This window comes from Micropterus dolomieu, linkage group LG20 (assembly GCF_021292245.1).
Source record: "Micropterus dolomieu isolate WLL.071019.BEF.003 ecotype Adirondacks linkage group LG20, ASM2129224v1, whole genome shotgun sequence".
Classification (NCBI taxonomy): domain Eukaryota; kingdom Metazoa; phylum Chordata; class Actinopteri; order Centrarchiformes; family Centrarchidae; genus Micropterus; species Micropterus dolomieu.
Window position 1 is genome coordinate 33066573 of NC_060169.1, and position 13914 is coordinate 33080486.

At 38.1% G+C, this 13914-nt stretch overlaps 1 protein-coding gene across 4 annotated transcripts in view; it reads right to left on the minus strand.

Moving 5' to 3' along the window:
* Positions 1–11733: 11733 nt before the first annotated feature.
* cdh8 (cadherin 8) overlaps positions 11734–13914 on the minus strand; it is a 52267-nt gene continuing 50086 nt past the window's right edge. For 2 of the 4 annotated variants that reach the window (XM_046033378.1, XM_046033379.1), the window contains one exon: positions 11734–13769. In XM_046033378.1, coding sequence (XP_045889334.1) covers positions 13276–13769 — 494 coding nt within the window. In that variant the 3' untranslated portion in view covers positions 11734–13275. The remainder of the gene's footprint in view (positions 13770–13914) is intronic. The other 2 variants (XM_046033377.1, XM_046033375.1) reach the window with 2 other exon arrangements.

Consider the following 13914-nt stretch of genomic DNA (forward strand, 5'->3'; position numbering starts at 1 on the left):
GTCTTTCTTTTTTCCTTTTCTTGTCTGCATATCCTTACCGCTCTTTTACTCTCTCTCACACACACAACACTGTGGACAGTTCAGACTGACTCGGGTTACTTGTGGAAAAAGGTCTGTGAATGCTTGCTGCTCATGTTGAAAGAAAAGGGAATCTAGTGTCGATTACCTGAGAGAGAGAGAGAGAGAAAGAAAGATCCTGGAGGTGGGGGGATAGAGTAAGAAAGGAGGAGGAAAGGCACAGGAACAGAAATGAGACGAAAGAGTAGAGAAGAAGAACCGGTTTTGAACAAAGAGGAGGAGGAGTGTCGTTGTCCGCAGGGACATAATTAGGTCTAAGAAGGCTAATCATTGGACATAAAATACAACCTCTCTTCCTGTATTAACACGTAACCTCTTCCCTTCACTGCCGGAGGGGATGGAGGACACCATAATCATTTATCCTGTGTCACATCACTTCCAAAGAGCCTGTGCGGAGGGCTGGGACAAGACGCTTTGAGGCGAAAATCATCTGCATCAAAAGCTTCCAAGAATCAAACACTTTTCCATGGGAATGCGTAACTGAAGTGCTTTTTTTTTTTCTTTCTGGGTTCTAGCTGTTGGGGGGGGGGGGCAAGAGGGGTGGAAGGAAACATGGAGAAAGTCTGAGAAAGAAAGGGAAGGAAGGAGAAAAAAAAGGAAACCTATATGTCTGGTAAATTAGTATGGCTCATATGTTCTCTCTCCCTATGAATGAGTTATATATCTGGCTGCCATTTCAGTTCCTGTGCTCCCCTGCTGTTCTGTTGCTTGGTAGGTATCAACCATTTGCAGGCTCACCAGGGTGTCTTTAGATCTGTCTACCAATGGCCATATTGGAAAATAAATGATCCCGGGGTGAGAACATATTTGTAATGATTAAAACATGCAGTGGTTATAAAAGATTCAAGTAAAAATTTTGAACTTTCAATCTGTTTCATCAATTCAAGGATGTTTGAGGAAATTAACTGATTTTAATGATGCATGGCTCTGCTGGTGACCTGAATACTGTATCCTGTCAGGGTCAACATAGCAAGGAAAGATTTGAAAGACATTCAGCTCAACCAGCATTCAATGTCTCTGGACAGCTACATTTGGCCTGAAAAACCTTTACCCCTATTCCTTTATATCCCCCTGGTATCCCTTTGTGTTCCATTCATTCTATCCTTCTCTAAATACTGTACTTCTCTTTCTGGCTATCCTTCATGGTATCTCACCTCCGACTGACTCCACATCCCTCAGCCCTGTCGTGTCTTTCTCTCGCCTTCTCGTAAAATACAATATTTATCTCAGTCTGTTTGAGTTCACTCACCCTTATCATTGGGTGAGCTCCCCCTGACTCTGAGGTGGATTAGTCTAGGACTCATTGACATTACATTGGTCATGAAATATGTATATCACGATCAAAGGTGATGGCAGGAGAGATGGCATCTCTACAAGAGCTCGCAACCAGGAGTTGATCTGCTCCTTGAAACCATACAAACGTGGATTACATTACAAGCTGCAATGTTACAAGTACATTACTTAAATAAAACATAATTTTAGTGGATGGATCTGTGATGGCTTTGTGTATGTGAAGGTGAACGACTGAAACAGAGAAAGAAACAATGAATTTATCATCTGCCCGTACACATGTGCATAGCCCTTTGGATTTGGAGACTTTGATTTGAATTTAATAGTATTGATTATTTTTAACATAACCCAGCTGGAGTTTATTTCCAGTCATCTCTTTTTTTCCCGAGGCTTTGGACAAAGAGGCCTGCCAACTCTTTCATTTCCCACATCAAAACATCTCACAGGATGAATAATACATTTGGGGGGAAATACTATTAGGTTTTAACCAACAGGATTACAACAGAGGGAAAGTCAATATATACATAAAGCCTGTGAAAATAGCTTCTACAATTTAGTATGTAAGATTTGACATGTAAAGAAAGATTTACCACAATAGTTCATAGTCCTTCTTAAACATCGTATGCATACAAAGAACATTTAGGTAAGAGATAATTTATTAAAGAACAACACAAGTCAACTGTGGTTGTACTGAGGTACACTGGTGCTTTGAGCTTAATGCTTTGATCCCCAAAGTCATTCTCTAGACACCAGGAATATCTGTACTACATTTCATGGCAATCCATCCAAAAGTTGTTGTCATTTCAATAAAAATGCAAAAATGTCAAAACAATGGTGGAGCTGGAGGAAAAGTCAGTAGAATTCATCCTCTGGTGACCACAATTACAAGATAATTCTTCTGGCAGCTGAGATATTTTGGTCTGGACCAAAGTGCTAAACCAGACCAACATCTCTAACATGAGGGTGGATTGACTTGCTTTGGAGGCAGCCTCAAGTGTCCATTCGATGAACTGCTGTATTTGGCGCTTCCATGTTGGATTCATTTTTCAGCCCCAGAGTTTGGCGCATGATATTGACACTTTGTTGCATACACACATTAATGTAGATTGTATTTTTTTTGTTCTTATTGTTCTGTAACTCTTGTTTAAATTCAATAAGTTCTCAATACTTCCTTATTAACCTATGTACAGGTGGGTCCCCTTAAAGTGGTGCATCATACTGTGCTATAGTGGAAAGCCTCACTACTTTATAAACATAGGTGTCATTTAGACTGGGGACGCTGGGGACATGTCCCCACCACTTTTTGAAATGGCTGATTTTGTGCCAACCAATTTTTGAAAGCATTTGCTAAAGGTTTTCTGAAAAGCTTGCAACAAAAATATAAATAGTTAAATAACAAATAAAGATTCTTTGTGATAGGTTTACTTGCACAACAAGAACACATGAAATGCAATGTAAGTACAGAAGAAACAAATCTGCCTTGTCCAAAAAACATGCTGCTTATTATTGCATTCCATTCGACAAAATTTTTATATTCTGATTTGTCACCGGCCACACGAATGTTGTTACCCTTCATATAAACAAAGACATTTCCACCATAAATTGGTGCCGAAAATGTCTCTAGAATGTGGGAAATTACGAGTTTAATGCTCAAAATCTTCTGGGGCAGACCCCCAAACCCCCCGATTGAGTAGCCTATGTCATCAATGAGTATTTCTTCTAAATAGGATAGAAGTTTCTTGTTGTTTTGCTCTCGTGACTCCAATATTGTGCATTATCATGTCTCGTGGACTAAGTGTTTCATCTCACCCCTAATCTGAGCCCTTAAATGCCCCAACCACTTTTCGACACAAAGTTGCTTTATAATTACCTTGTCAGTACTTAACGTTTTTACTTCCTGTCATGTAGAATGTCACCCACACTCGTTCCTTGTTAACTTAAGCTCTCTTTTCAGGAAAATAACATACCTAAAATGAATCAGGGATCTCCTCAACCATTAGGCCTAGATGCATTATTCTGGTCTCATTTGATAGGTCAGAAGCTAAGGAGCATAAATCAACTGTAAATGAACCTATTTATTTTGCTATTAAAGAGAAAATAGAGATACAATAAAGGAAAATGTGATATTTTCATCCTTGCCTGGTATAAAATCAATATTTTAATTGCAATATCACCATCAAATCCATCATCCTGTAGATTATAATGCAACTGCATATCTTCTAATGCACCCGGAATACAACTGTAACTGTAAATTTGATGAAAAGAAACTAATATACAACAGTTAATACACATTTTTTCAAAAACATGGCAAATGTCCATGTTTTTGCCATACTTACACATTCACTTTCATCTATTTCTGTCCACACAACCATGTTCCAAATAACATAAAGCTTCCAAAACATAATAATATTGATAAAAACAGTCAATATTGATCAAAATACTGAATAATAGGCTACCGTTCTTATAAATACATATGCAGAAAAAATGTAGCCTTGTTCAAAAGTAGGGATTTACTTGCTTTACTATATTTTTATTAAGAAACGTTAGGCTATATGTTTTGTAAAAATCACACTCCTTGCTGCTGTTATGAAGATGATAAAGTCGGGAGAGACTGAAAGTAATATAGTAACGTAACGAGTAACGTAACTAGTGTCTTTTATCACCCAGTAATAACTAAAGTAATATTATTACTTTTTTAAGGAGAAATAAGTAACTAGTAATATATTACATTATATTACTAACTATGCAGGGGATATATATATATATATATATATATATATATATATATATATATATATATATTACTAACTACGCAGGGGTAAATCTGAGTAAATGGCCCAATGGAGGATCATGCATACCAAGCTGATGCTTCATCTTACAATGTTAAACCTGTCCGGCTTTTTTGTTAAAGCCTGTTGTGATGCAATCCCTGCCTCTATTAAACAGGTCAATTTGGATTCTCATTTCATAAGTAGCACACAGTGGGTTTTCACAGCATTTTGGCTAAAAACAATACCAGGAGAGCAGAGAGTGAACCAAAACAGTAAAGGTGACCGTGCCAAGTTCTTGTCAGTTTTTACAGAGGAGCAATAGAAAGCATCCTGTGACTGGAATCACAAACTGGCATGGGATGTTCATGGCCCAGGATTGGAGGGCTCTGCAGCGGGTGATTGAAACTGCTCACAAGATCATTGGTATCCATCTCTCGAGCATCAGTGATATCGGTGACGTGAGGTGCCTACGCAGAGCCCGAAGGATACTAAAGGACAGTACCCACCCAGCCACTGCCTGTTCACCCTGCTGCCTTCTGAGAAGAGATAGCCGCACCACCAGACTGCCAAGGTTATTCTCATGAGATGAACAGAACGAAAACTAGACGTGAAAACATTGTTGTTAACTGAAATAAAAATGAAAACGAGGCTTAACAAAAAAACGATAACTAACTAAAACTGTATTTTAGGTTTGCAAAACTAACTAAAATAAACTAAAATGAAAGAGTAAATGTCCTTAGTTTTGTTTATTTATTTATTTATTTCATATACATGGAAAAAGAGCAATATACATGAAAAACGCAAAGAGCTGGGACGCAGTGTGTTGTGTGGCTGTCCTGCCATGATTGCTTTATCCAAAAAAGCCTAGGGTTAGGGCGGCGTTTGGCCGCAGCGTAGCAGGAGAGCCTCATGTAAGGAGTAGGCTAGGAGACCCAGGTAGAGATCGGCTGCGTAGTTGGTGGGTTGGTGTTTTCTATTATCTTTTATACATAACGTTACATGTGTACAAAATAATATGAATGCAACACCTGTAGTGAGTTGTGTTTGGTTTGGTTTGAGCTGCAGGTAGTGAGTCACTGTCTTGGTGGTTTTCTTTTCCTTATTTTGTTCTGTTCTGTTCTGATGGTCTGGCTTAGTGCTCATCCTGCGTGTGGGATAAACTTGCCCCTTGCCCACTGACTGTGAGCTCCCCTTGCGCTGGGTTAACCTGTCTGCTGGTCATTATATTTACTGCATGTCAGCTAGTGTGTGTTTTATGGGCTCACTGATATCTCAGCCAACCTGTCTCTTTGTGCTTCATATTGTTTTAATACCTATTTTTTTGATTACTAAAGGTTTAGATTTGAATATAACTGCTTTCCAGTAAATAAAAACTAAAACTAAACTAAACTTGCAAACCCATGTTAAAGACTAATTAAAACTAAACTGACAATGAAAGCAAATAGTAATAAAAATTAAAACACTAATGAAAAATCCAAAACTATAAAACCTTGAAAAATGCAGAACAGCTTTTTCCCCCTAGCTATGAGGCTCTTAAACTCAAATTCATCCTCAGCACTGCTCCATTGATCATTGAATACTGTTTATTGCGGTTTACCTTTTTTATAATTGCTTCTGTATTAATGTATATTGTCTGCTATGTAGCAGAAGGGAGTTACAAACCTCAATTCCATTATATAACCTGTTATATTGTGACAATAAATGTACTGCTACCTACCTATCTATCTAAATACCTACCTACCTAAAGTTGTGGGCTGGAACCCGAACACTGAGCTGTAATAAACTAAAAAGATTTTTTTAAGCATAGAGGTGTCAAGTGATAATTTTCATCACCATGAAAGACCCCTGTATGACATTAGATCCATTGTTAAAGTAAAAATTATTGATTATATCTGCTTTAAGGATGTGTTTCTGGCTTCTATTGAACCAGACTTATGTATATACCATTAGACTGCAGTGTCTAGTCTTGTAAGATATTGGTGTCCATTGATAGAATTTTGGACATTTTTGTGCGTACAAAACAATTCAAGTAGAAATAACACAATGTAATCACATTACTGTATAAAGCATAATTTTCTCAGGGTGTTTCTATGAAAAAATAAATAAATAAACCTCATAATATTGCTGTAAAGTAACCAGCTTTAATAATTTCCAACAGAGTAGTGTCAAACAAAGATTATCCAAACACAGTACCATGCATTTGCTCGTGAGAGTCGCTCTGTTGTCCAGCAGGGCCAAGCTTCCTTCATCCCATGAGCAGCAGTGAGGGTACCGGCTGGTTTAGGAGCTGATTAAGGTCCCAGCAGTTATTTGGCTGATGCAGAGACAGCGGTGCACCGTAGAAACGGCAGGACAGTTATGGTGCAATTCTGCTGGCTGTGCTATCTACCAACAGAGGTGCTAATTAATGCTAATTGCTAGAGGGGGTCAATTATGCACTCCATGGTGCATGATTAGGACCACCGTGCTACCGCGACCAATGAATCAAAACAACAGCTATCCTCTCCTCCGCTGAAACTAGAACACATAAACATATCTGTGGTGTTGCATTAAATGTAAAATCAGAGGGATTCTCTTCCCCTCTGAACAAAATGACCATAATATGTCTCCCAGTCTTAGGATAGAGTTGTAAAGCCAACAGTGAAGTTCCTATTTGCCCCACTTGCAATTCCACCTTCTTGGCAGCTGACAAAGATTCAGATTTTACTACTATTACTGGGCACTTCTTTTGGATTTCTGGTGTAGCTGGCTTATTTCCTCTTCTACATTATGAAAACATGACTTTATGTTGTTTTAACCCCGGGTTGCCATAGATCAAGCGAGGGATGTGAGAGAAGGACATTTCTAACTTTAGCTCAACTGGATGGCAAAGTTTGCTGAATTAGCTTTGGCCATGTAGTCCTTCATGTCAACTAAACTTTGAAAACTGCTAGCAGAAGGAATTAGACCAGCAGCTGCGACCATATGGTGTTTATGTGGTTTGGCGGTTCAGTGACCAATGGTAAAAACACAAGATTGGTTAGACCATTAGTGTGATTCTTTCCCAGTACAGACCAGTTAATGGGCCCCAAAATTCTTTGTCCACTTTGCAAACAAACTTTAAGACAGGCTGCCTTTAATCTTTGATGATTTTCATTATCCTTTGTTTAGACAAGTCCACTTACTCCATTACATATAGCTGCACCTGATCACTGTGTTTACTTTGATTTTCTTTTGTAGTGATGTTGTCGGACATTTTTTCGCAGCAAACTCACAAGATGAAAGTGGACTAAATTAGACATGTAAACACTGTTCGATGGGACTTAATTAAAAAGTTACAGTTAAGGTTATACTGCCTGAATAAGTTCAAACATAATGAGGGAATAAATTCATATAATAAAGAAATAAAAAGGTTTATTTGTGAATTCTGTTGGGACTTTGTTATTGAGATAGGGAAGGTAAGTAAACTATTTGTCTAAGAGAAATTGCACAGGGCTTTTTAATATAGTTATATGTACATGTTTGTTGAGGCTAATGAAATAGTTTTAACTGAAAGCCTTTTTGAGAAGTGCTATGACTTTTATTAGACACACAAATATATGGGATATGTTGTAATATATTTCCCTATAGGCAAAAGAAGGACCCTAGATGTATGTATGTATGTTTATGTGTTCACTTGGTCATTGTTAGTGTTAGTGCAAAGTAGTTTGGGAATATGTATCGTGTATTCACAATTGCAACTAAAATGATAAGGGCCTTAGAGGGACAGTTAACACAAATCACAAAAGTGTATATTGTTCCACTCACCTAGCTTGAACTTCATTTATTGAGGTTTTGCGATTTCTACCATTGAGGTATTAAAAAAATTACACTGCTAACTAACAATTTAAGTATTACTTTGGGAAGAAATATGTTGATTATCTTTACCACAGCCATTCTGGAAACATAACAACATTTTTCAGATACTTTATTCAGAGTCATATCTCATTCTTTGCAGTCATGTCAGGATCGCCACTGACCATCGAGGATAGAAATTATAAAAAGGGGCACCGTCATTAGATCTTCTGTCTTCGTCTGTGCACGGCAAATGATGCAGGTGCCAGAGCTCATTGGATGGATAATTTAAGTTCAATACTCAGACATTCAGCCACACACCTCCTCAGTAACCTCCTAAAGTGCATGCTAATGGCAAGTCAGATTTTTGCTTGTTTTCTCTTTTTTTTCATAGACATTTAAAAAAAAACACTTTATTTTCACTGCATGCACCTACTCCTTTTTCAAACATTATACAATGGGCCCCATGAGTTCTTATGGCCTGTTTTATGTCAATAAAAATTACTTTATCAACTGTACTGTACCATAACAATTAACAAGGAGGTTGGTGAATTGTCCTGAGTAACTGCCACATTGTTTCTGGATCAGACTTGCTATAGGTTAATTTAATGCTTTTATTAACAAATAAAATGAAAATGAAAAAAACGAAAAATTAGAAAAATGGAACTGCTGGATACCATTGAAGGTAAGAACAAATTATACAAATACTGCAATATTACTAAACTCTGGGCTCTTACTTGTAGTTCAACATGTATTTTGAACAATGTACTTTCATGGTGCAATGAATTCTGTTTGATCAAATCTCCACAAACTAATTAGAACACAGAAAAACCTGAATCCAGGTAGATTTCCAGTACAGGAGAACTGATTTCTGGAGCTTTAGGCAGAACGTACTTAATCTGTCATGTCTGCTGTGTGCTTGATAGGAACTTAAGGGGTCTGGGTATACATAGAAGAGGTCCACTGCCTAATTTTGCCCAAGGGCCAAGGAAAGATGTTAAGGGGCCAAGGAAAGTGCAATGGTCAATATGAAAAAACAAGCAAACATGGGGTGCTGGATAGCAATCGAACCATATCTCAAAATCCAGAACAGAAAAAGACTTTAATTTGTATGCATCAAAGTTTGTTTGTAATTGAGGGCATCTCTGCCAGACAACAGTAATTACAGTTTCTACGCCACACGAGCCAGAGGCTGTCCTTATAAAATCTGGCTCATATCAGCTGGGAACAACAAGTGCAAGGTTGTCACCCGAGGGACACTCCCATTACGTGACAAAAGTAGGAAGATAATTTGATTTACCATTTAGTTAGGCAACCTCTGTCAGTCCTGCAGCCATACACAGTAGTGGGGGTGCATGAAGATTGACTACAAATGAGTCTGCTGACCTGCCGGGGTCGCACATTCCGGAAAACAATTTGTGCTATCATTTAGTGGGAGATATCAGTTGGTAAAATGTGTTCCATGGCTGATTTTGACTAATGGATCAGGCGCATAAAGATAGCAGCATCCAGGTTTAACATCACTTCCAATCCCAGAGGGCAAAGACATCTGAAACACCAACACCACTTTGGCAAGTTTGGAAAAGGCACGTGCAATGTGGAATCAGATGATAAGACATCTGATATTTCTGATTTCTGTTTCTATTTTTGACATCAATTATATCTAATCTTTGCGACCTCTACCCATATTGTTTTCATAACAAGAACATGATCAAGTAGAGCAGTTCCCTGTCTTAATTGTTTGTGTGTCTGTGTGTGTGTGTGTGTACTACAAGCTCTATATATAGGCATGTGTGCAAGTGGATTTGTGTGATTTTGTGCTTTTCAGTTCAGTGAGGCACAGCCGCTAATTGATACGATCAAAAACTTTTGTTATTTATGAGAAACCTCAATATCAGATAAAGCTGAACAAAAGTCTAATCTTTCAGCAAGATTAACAAAGAGGAGACAATGTTCAGAAAAAAAAGAGATAAAAGGCAAGAAAACGGGCAAATGCATTGTATCTAATCTCCTTTGCTCATAAAAAAAAAAAAATAAATTACAGGAACAGATGAGTATTACTGTAATACAACATCACCATTACACCACCATACATCCCAGACTAATTAATATAATGAATATGACGTGCAAAACTTTTATCTCCCTGGGTACATACCCTCTGAGCTGGGAATAACAATTCAGATCTTTATTTCTTTCCCTTTGATAAGACATTAATAATGATAGACAGCAGATTAGTTTGTATTATTCTAATTACACAGTATGTAAAAATACTGTTTAGAATGATATATACCGTCTTAGATGGTGACAAACTAAGTGAGAAGAATACACACCACATTCACAGTGCTTGTTGATTTTATCGTTGATTTCCTTCATTGTGAACATATCTCAAAAGCGTTTAAATCAGTCTGACAGAGCCACGCATCGTTCAATCCTGCAAGTTATTTGAACAGCACTGTCATCTATATCATTCTAAAAGTTGAATTGTCCCAACTTCATAATGTCAAACTGATAAAGCACATTCTTAAGACAGTATATTTTCTGAACAAGCAAAATGGCAACTTTTAGGGATGAAAGGTTGCCTTTAACATCAGAGACATTTTCAAGCCAAGGGAAAGCTGCTGGAAGGGGGAAATGATAAGCATTTGACATTTTTCCCCTCCCTGTTGATGTGTTTTCCTATCTTGTTGCTGTTTTGGGGGAGCAGGTTCAGTCTAAAGCTGTAATAATAGAATGTTGAGTCAAGTGGGTTAAAAGTCCATTTTTGCTTTCCACAGCATTAGGAAAGATATTGAAACAGACTTTTATAGCATTCAAGTAGTGCAGGGCCAGAATATTCTAGGTGACTAAGTGAATAGCAGTTGGGGAAATATAATGCTACAGAGCTGCTCTTGTCTTTATCACACTGTTTGATGACATAAGTGCCAGAAGCATTTTGAAAGGTTCAGCACAGCCGTCCTGTTGTTTTGAGGATGGGTCCAGTTGTGCTTCCTGTTTTTTTTTTTCTTTTGCTGATATTATTCATTGTTGTTCAAGGCTTTCCAGGAGCTATTTTGTGATGTTGTTGTTGTGAAATGTTATTGGCATAGCCACGTTCAGTACTTCTTTCCCTTTTCTAGACATAGAAACAGAAAATCAAACACCCAGATACACCTACAAATTAATTGCGTGGTACAGATAAAAAAGGTATTCAATATACAGTAACTTTTTACTTCCTTAAAGTTGAGGGAACCACAAGACACAATAAAAAAAATAGAATGGTTAATGGTATCATGACATTTTGTCCACAGTATGGGTCAAGCTCCAAAACACTCGATTCTTACATTTCCCATAATGTCAGAGAAATAGCATCATTTGTTTGTCCCTCTATGACTGTCTAATTCCACACCTTATGTTTGTAACACAGCCTTTCAGTTTTACATTTGTAGTCTCCAAGTCCAGAGAACCCTGACAACATCACCATGACATCATCTGAGTTATTTTCTCAAACTTTAGATCTCAAACTCCATTGACATTGTACAACCATTTTCTCAGGCTGAGAATAATGAGCAAAGTCTCTCATATGTAAAAAATTTGTGGAGTGTGTGCCCCAGTGTTAATATTCTATGTCTGACTGTTGATTGTCAGTGACCGCTCATCTGCATAAGAAAATCACACCAATTCAGCAATATTTATAAAAATATATTTCACAAAGTAGGAAACAATACAGGGTATCTTAGATTACAGTACAGAGAGTAAATAATTGAACATACACATTTATAAGCATTAAAGCACAGTAGAAAATATGATCTGCATGTAGGACTATTCCATATATATTGTTTAGTCTACCGAGAACTGCCATAATACTGTATCAGTACAAACTGAGTATGCACGCAGCTGTAGTGCCATTGAAATTCTCATTATGTGCAAGAGCTAACGTGCAGAGACAAAACCTACCACCTCATTGAAAGCTAATGACGTTAGCAGTAACTCTATGTACAGTACAAGTCTTTTTTATTGATATCATACAGTGTAAGCACAATATGCAATACGCACATGGTCTGGATTTGTGTCTTCATTTTTTCTTGGGCTAATGCAATCTGTGTTTCCTAAATGAGATCTGATGTTTGGGGGGAGTCACTTACTCAGGTATCAATTGGACTATTGTGCTCAGACGCTCGCTGGCTGTACCTCAGAATATATTATGAGATATATTTTACATAGAATTAGCATGTGTCAGAAAGGTCCCATTCCTGCAGTCCCAATTAATTAGATCATCTATACTGTTAAAGTAACTTAGAGCTCTTGTTTGCCTGCTTACATCTAGTCTATATCATCAACGGCAATAAATTCATTTTATGGTTTGGCTGTGATGAAACAGTGTTCAGGTGGTTGAAAAAACAGCTGAATGTGAAATAATCTAAACACACTTCAAATTGTCAGCACAGAAAAAAATTATTTAGGAACAGAAATACAAAAACTCATAGAACAATAATGAATCAACACATCTCTTGTCAAAAAACAGTAGATTACAATTGTATTTAATGTTGCTTCTGTAAAAAGAAGGCCTCAGAGTTTCTACATTTCTCTTTTTTGTCTTCACTTCAGTCTTTTATAGGCTAGTAACACTTGCGACCCACACCTGTAGCGTGTAAATACAAAGAGTTGTATAAAGCAAGCCTTTCAGGGCTTTAGATAGTTTATAAATGTGGCCACCAGAGAAGATATCAAATGATAACAAATTCACCTTAAAGCCAATACTGGGTTGTATTTTTGCTTTTTTCAAATCATACATACATTCATCATTGTAATGTAGACCATATATTGCTTTTTCATTGTCATTTTCTTTCAGATCACCAATCAGCTTAGGGTGGCTTAAAACAAGAGTCCCTCTGCAGCTTGTGAGGTCCAGCTTGCTGTCCATGCGGCATGTAGAATGGTGTCCGCTCAAGCTTCAAAAAACCCAACGATATTCATTATTTCCTTTCATTGGGCAACTACCAGCAAATCCCAGGGTTTTTCTGCTACTGGCAGTCACAGCAAATGACTAACACCCAAAATACTGCTAGACACTCCACAACGGAATCTAAGTTATACTCCACAAGAATCATAGATCTCCTAATAAAGACATTGTTTGGCTCAACAATTACAATGCGCTTGACATAGTGGATGACGACTGCTATACCTCACTCTAAGAAGAATACAAAAAGGTGGCCTCTCTTGTTATTAACAGTTTTTTTTTTCTTTTTAAACACCTGTTTCTAAAAGCCAGCAAACCCCCTAGTGTTTGATACACAAGTATGTGGACAGAAAAGAAAATCAGAAAGGTCTTCTAACAAACCAAAGGTCAGGTCTCACGGTCGCTCTCACCCACAGAGTAGAGCTCCCCAAGTCTTCTGAAGCGTGGGCCCCACTCTCTGAGATAGTCATAGTTCTGGTCCGAGTCTGAGGACGCCGTCTCCAGTGAGCTGAGGGAGCCGGCGATGGATCCCCGACCCTCGTACCCATAGATCTGGATGGAGTCGTAAGGCGGCGCTGTGGGATCATTGTCTGCCTCATGGAGCCTTACGTTGATGAATTCGTCCACATCCACACCGTTTGGGCCAGAGTGCTGGCCCGCCCGGGGCATAAACTGCAGGTCAGGCTTGATGTCCTTGCGTGGCAGGTAACCATTGATGCCGTCCGGGTTCTGCAGTGTTGCGATGTCGAAAGCCTCCGTGTCCTCCTCGCCGCCGCCTTCATCATCGTAACGGATAATATTCTCCCTCACATCTTCGTCATCCTTTATAATCAGGGGCTCATTCTTGTGTCGCCTCAGGGTCACAAATAGTACTACTATTACTGTCAGAAAGAAAGACAGAAAGAAAGGAAGAAAGAAGGAAGAAGTCTAGGTCAAGCTTTGACAAGTGGATTTTCTGTCAGTGCAAGCAAATATTTTTTTGTGTTTTCAAGTTTGTGAAACAACTTTTTTAAATGAATGTCACTA